The 4862-nt window shown below is 34.4% G+C and overlaps 1 protein-coding gene across 1 annotated transcript; it reads left to right on the forward strand.

Moving 5' to 3' along the window:
* Positions 1-726: 726 nt before the first annotated feature.
* LOC147867308 (protein NUCLEAR FUSION DEFECTIVE 4-like) lies at positions 727-2944 on the forward strand. Its single transcript, XM_087315106.1, has one exon. It carries the CDS (start codon positions 937-939, stop codon positions 2761-2763), a length of 1827 nt encoding a protein of 608 aa, XP_087171232.1. The 5' UTR covers positions 727-936; the 3' UTR covers positions 2764-2944.
* Positions 2945-4862: the final 1918 nt, after the last annotated feature.

Raw genomic sequence — 4862 nt, forward strand, 5'->3', positions numbered from 1 at the left:
AAATATGTCTATTAAAGTTGTATCACTTATTATTGAAAATATGATGAAATAAAATATTTGGCAAATTATGATGAAACAAATTGAGAAGAAAGTAATTAGGTGCCAGAATACCACAATGTGAAAGTAGCACCAACATATGTGTATGATAAATTATACCACTAACTTACACATATAATTGTTCTAAATGTGATGGTATAATGGTAGGTGTTATGATAAACAACTAGATTAATAACCACCATTTTATCCCAAGCTTTATAGACTTATTTTCTTGTGTTTATGATTAATAACTAGATTTATCTAAATAATGGAATCGTTGCGGTGTTACATCCATTCTATAAACCATAAATAGTCACCAAAAGATACCGAATACATTTTATCCTAAGCTTTATAAACTTTTTTCCTACAAGGAAGATTGCCCATTATTGACTTTTGAACCAAGGCAAGATTTGATGAAGAATGCCATAAAGACCATGTAACCCACAAATGACGTTTGAGACATGACAAAGCTGATTCCTAGACATGATCATGACATATGTGGAGTTGATGTCCCATCACAAAAATACTACACTCATACCTACATACATACATATGTACATATGATGTTTCATGCCTAGTTTCTCTCTCTCTGTCTCTCTCTCGTAATAAATTAGTCTACCATATTATCACACTTACATATATTAAATAACTATAAATGTGTGTATAATATACCACTAGCATGTATTATGCTTCTTCACCTACCACCCTTGTTTGATGCTTTTATGCACCTACTTCTAACCTTCTCCCCCTCAACCATGTTCTCTTCTCATTCTTGATATTAGAGTTATAGAGAAACACCAAGCCAAAGAATGATATTGACTCATAGAGAGAACTCATTAAGCCAACCTATACCCTAAAGAAGAAGAAGAAGAAGAAGAAGAAGAAGAAGAAATCAAAACAATGGAGATTAGAAACAATGAGATGAAGTATCAAACCTCCTTAGCTCAATTCTTATGGCACATTGGTAAAGGTAGATGGATGGTGGTAGTGGTTTCCTTTTACATTTTATCTTTCTCCGGAGCTACATACATTTTTGGCATCTACTCAGGTGCAATAAAATCCACTCTCAACTACAACCAAGAAACTATTGATACACTAAGCTTCTTCAAAGATCTAGGGTCCAATGTGGGTATTCTATCAGGCTTGATGAATGAGATCTCACCAACTTGGATGGTTCTTGCCTTAGGTGCAACTATGAATTTGTTTGGGTATCTCATGGTTTGGATGGCTATCACACACAAAATAAGCCCTCCTTCTCCCTCCCTTATGTACTTTTATCTTTGTATAGGTGCTAATTCACAAACCTTTGCTAACACTGGCGTTTTAGTCACTTGTGTCAAGAACTTTCCCCAAAGTCGAGGTATAGTGTTGGGTCTTGTAAAAGGTTGTGTTGGTCTTAGTGGGGCAATTTTCACTCAAATCTATCATGCCATCTATGGTCAAGATACTAAGGGAATGTTGCTTCTTATAGCAATCCTTCCTTCTATTGTTACAATCCTCTTCATGTTCTTGATAAGACCCATGCAACCTATTTTGGATAAGAGACAAGACAAACATTTCTTCACTTTTCTTTACTTGGCTTTAGTCCTTGCAAGCTTTTTAATGGTAATCATTATAGTAGAAAATGTGTTCCCATTAGCATCTATATTTTATAAGGCAATAGGTGGAGTGACTCTACTTTTAGTTGCAGCAAATGTTTTGGTTGCAATCCAAGTTGAGAGGGAAAATCACACCTCTAGTCTTGTAATACAAGGAAATGAACAAAATGAACTTGTAATTCAAAGTGTTAGTAGTAATAGCACTTTAAGAGTACTAGAATTAGAAGTGCCTCAAAATGAGTTCCAAAAAGAAGATATTATAAAGAAGGATCCAAAAAGGAATAGTTTTCGTGATGGCATTACTAACAATGAAAGCACATTTGTTTCCAAGGTAAGGTTTTACTTTACAAATTGGCCTCAAAGAGGAGAGGATTTCACAATCCCTCAAGCTATTTTAAGCTTAGATATGTGGATCCTTTTCCTCTCTATCACTTGTGGAGTAGGAGCCACACTCACTGCCATAGACAATATGGGTCAAATTGGAGCGTCACTAGGATACTCAACAATAAGCATTAGCACATGTGTGTCACTTATTAGTATATGGAACTTTCTAGGCCGAGTCATTGCAGGATTCTCGTCCGAGTATTTGCTTCAAAAATATCGGTTCCCAAGGACTTTAATGCTCACAATTGTGTTGGCATTGTCATGTGTTGGACATATCATGATAGCATTCCCGGGGCGTGGAACACTATATGTGGCTTCGGTTGTGATTGGGCTATGCTTTGGAGCACAATGGCCTCTACTCTTTGCAGTGATATCCGAGTTATTTGGATTAAAATACTATGCGACATTGTACAATGTGGGGGCCATTGCAAGTCCCTTAGGGTCATATTTGCTCAATGTGAAAGTGGCGGGATATTTGTATGACAAAGAGGCAAGGAGACAAGCAACGGTGTTGACACCGAACCTTACCCTAGTGACAAAAGACTTGGTGTGTAATGGGGCTCAATGCTTTAGGATGACATTCTTAATCATGACCATGGTGAGTGGAGTAGGGAGCTTGGTCTCTTCCCTCTTGGTGATTAGGACAAGGAAATTCTATGCCCAAGATATATATGCCAAATTCAACATGCAAACAAATAAAACACAACCCCATCATTTCACACCAACCACCGCCAACCATGCTTAATATCCTTGTAATTAGTAAAGAAGATTCCTAGTGCACCTTGGCCTTTTCATTTCCTCCATCAATAACAAGATTGATTGATCATAGACCATTTATTGTTATAAAGAATGTTGCACAACATCCCAATTATTATATGTTGTTTGCCTACTCTCACCTTGCTTGATTAATGGTCAACTTGTGTCTCTCTTATTATCACTAATCATCAATTCATCTTCTCATCCCCTATACTTGCACCTCTAACCCAAAACATCTTATAATTGAAACTATGATTTAACTTACATTCCTATCTCCCCCCCATAAATTACATGTACGATATTCACCACAAAATGTCATTTACAATGCAAGATGCCAACAATTATAAGAGGCATGGTACAAAATGCCAATTGCCTAATTTATATCATAATTATCTCATTGTCTCATCTACACACACCCTAGTTTGTTTTTGGAGGGTTTCCAAGTTTTGTTGTTTTCTTTTCACTTGTTCTAGATGAATTAAGGTTTGCGTTGTAGTGTGTTACCATACTAATCCAACTTGATTGCATTATAGCTAAGATCCAATATCATATGTTCTTCTCAAATATTTTAAGTATAAAACCAAAACCTGAAGATAATGAACACGAGATTATGGGATGGACATATTTTCAAATATAACCACTCATAAAATTCGTTACATTTGTGAGATTGTGCTCAATTTTCAAGGCAAGGTGCTATATAACTAATCAAGATTTATTTCAAACATGATGACATTTTGAATACAAGTAATGGATGGTTGGATCATTCACATCAAGCTTAATAGGGATGGGTTGTGCAAATTGTAAGTTGGTATAAGTTTGTACATATGGGGACATACTCCAAAGGTGGATATCATTCTCTAGAAAGGGACAAGCATAGAGTGACTTTTCCTACCATAGTTGTTAAAAAACGTGTACTCTATGTTTAGAGTACGTTTTAGAATCCTCTGTAGTATTCCACACGTATTCTATGTTTTAGAACTGCCGTTTTTAAAAATTTGACGTATTCTACGTATTTAACACGTATTTATCATTTTAGAAAAAATATAATTTTTTTTTGAAAAAAAACTTAAAATTTAAGAAGTATTTAACGTATTTTATAAGTGTTCTAAGTATTTAAAAAAAAAAATAGAATACTTAGAATACATATTCTACATGTATTTTATGCGACATATTTTACAACAATGTTTCCTATGAAATACGTGGGTTTTCTATTTTTAAAACATGAAACCTCGTGAAAAATCATTGAAAATGGATTATAATTGTTTTTAACTTGCAAAAACTAGGCTTCAGTTTGTTGGTGAGGTGCAATCAATATCATGCATTTCAACATCCTTTACTTGAATGGATGCATGTGGGATGTATTCAATATTCCTTTACTTGCCACATCCTTGTGGCCCTCAAATGCAAAAACAATAAAGACAATAGTATATAGTCATGAATGTCACAATTGATATTATTTGCATTGAACGATTTCGTTATATATTCATACCAAAAGACACTCACCCATAAATGATCTTTTTTCATGCAAATGATATTAGGAGCTGGCTCAAGAAAAACCTTTAAGTTTCAACGAAACAAAATAATTAGGGTATTTAATATCGATTTTTTCATGATGAACTACTTTTGTTGCATAAAATTCTTTAATAGTTGCTCCTATGTAGAGAAACATATAAATTGGTATCTACCTAAATATTTTTAATCCATAAAAATCTGCAGTGTGTATAGGTCATGATTGGAATATTAACGTTTCTTTCTTTATGTCAATTGGACGTATCATTTTTTGTATTTTCTTTGTTTGTAACATATTTAAAACTATGCACTTTGGTCCTAAGGGTACTAAACACATCCTTATTTTTATACTTTGGTAGATTGTAACACTTGACAAAGACTAGTTTTTTGGCATGTTGAAGAAACCCAACACCTAAATGCTCACAATGGAGCAAGCAAAATGATAAAATTCAAATGTGTTGATGTCCATAAATTTTTGAGGCCACAATCGTGATAACCACCTATTACTCTACATTGAGAACCTACTCTAAAGGGTGGGGAGGCATATAGTTTCATAGATGGTTCTCAAGGCATAACCAA

Source organism: Azolla caroliniana, unplaced genomic scaffold, assembly GCF_043228905.1.
Source record: "Azolla caroliniana isolate FFs.n. ecotype wild unplaced genomic scaffold, voAzoCaro1.0.p SCAF_2, whole genome shotgun sequence".
NCBI lineage: Eukaryota > Viridiplantae > Streptophyta > Polypodiopsida > Salviniales > Salviniaceae > Azolla > Azolla caroliniana.

Excerpts from the sequence above, each read along its gene's own strand:
- LOC147867308 (XM_087315106.1), top strand. The coding sequence starts at position 937 with ATGGAGATTAGAAACAATGAGATGAAGTATCAAACCTCCTTAGCTCAA.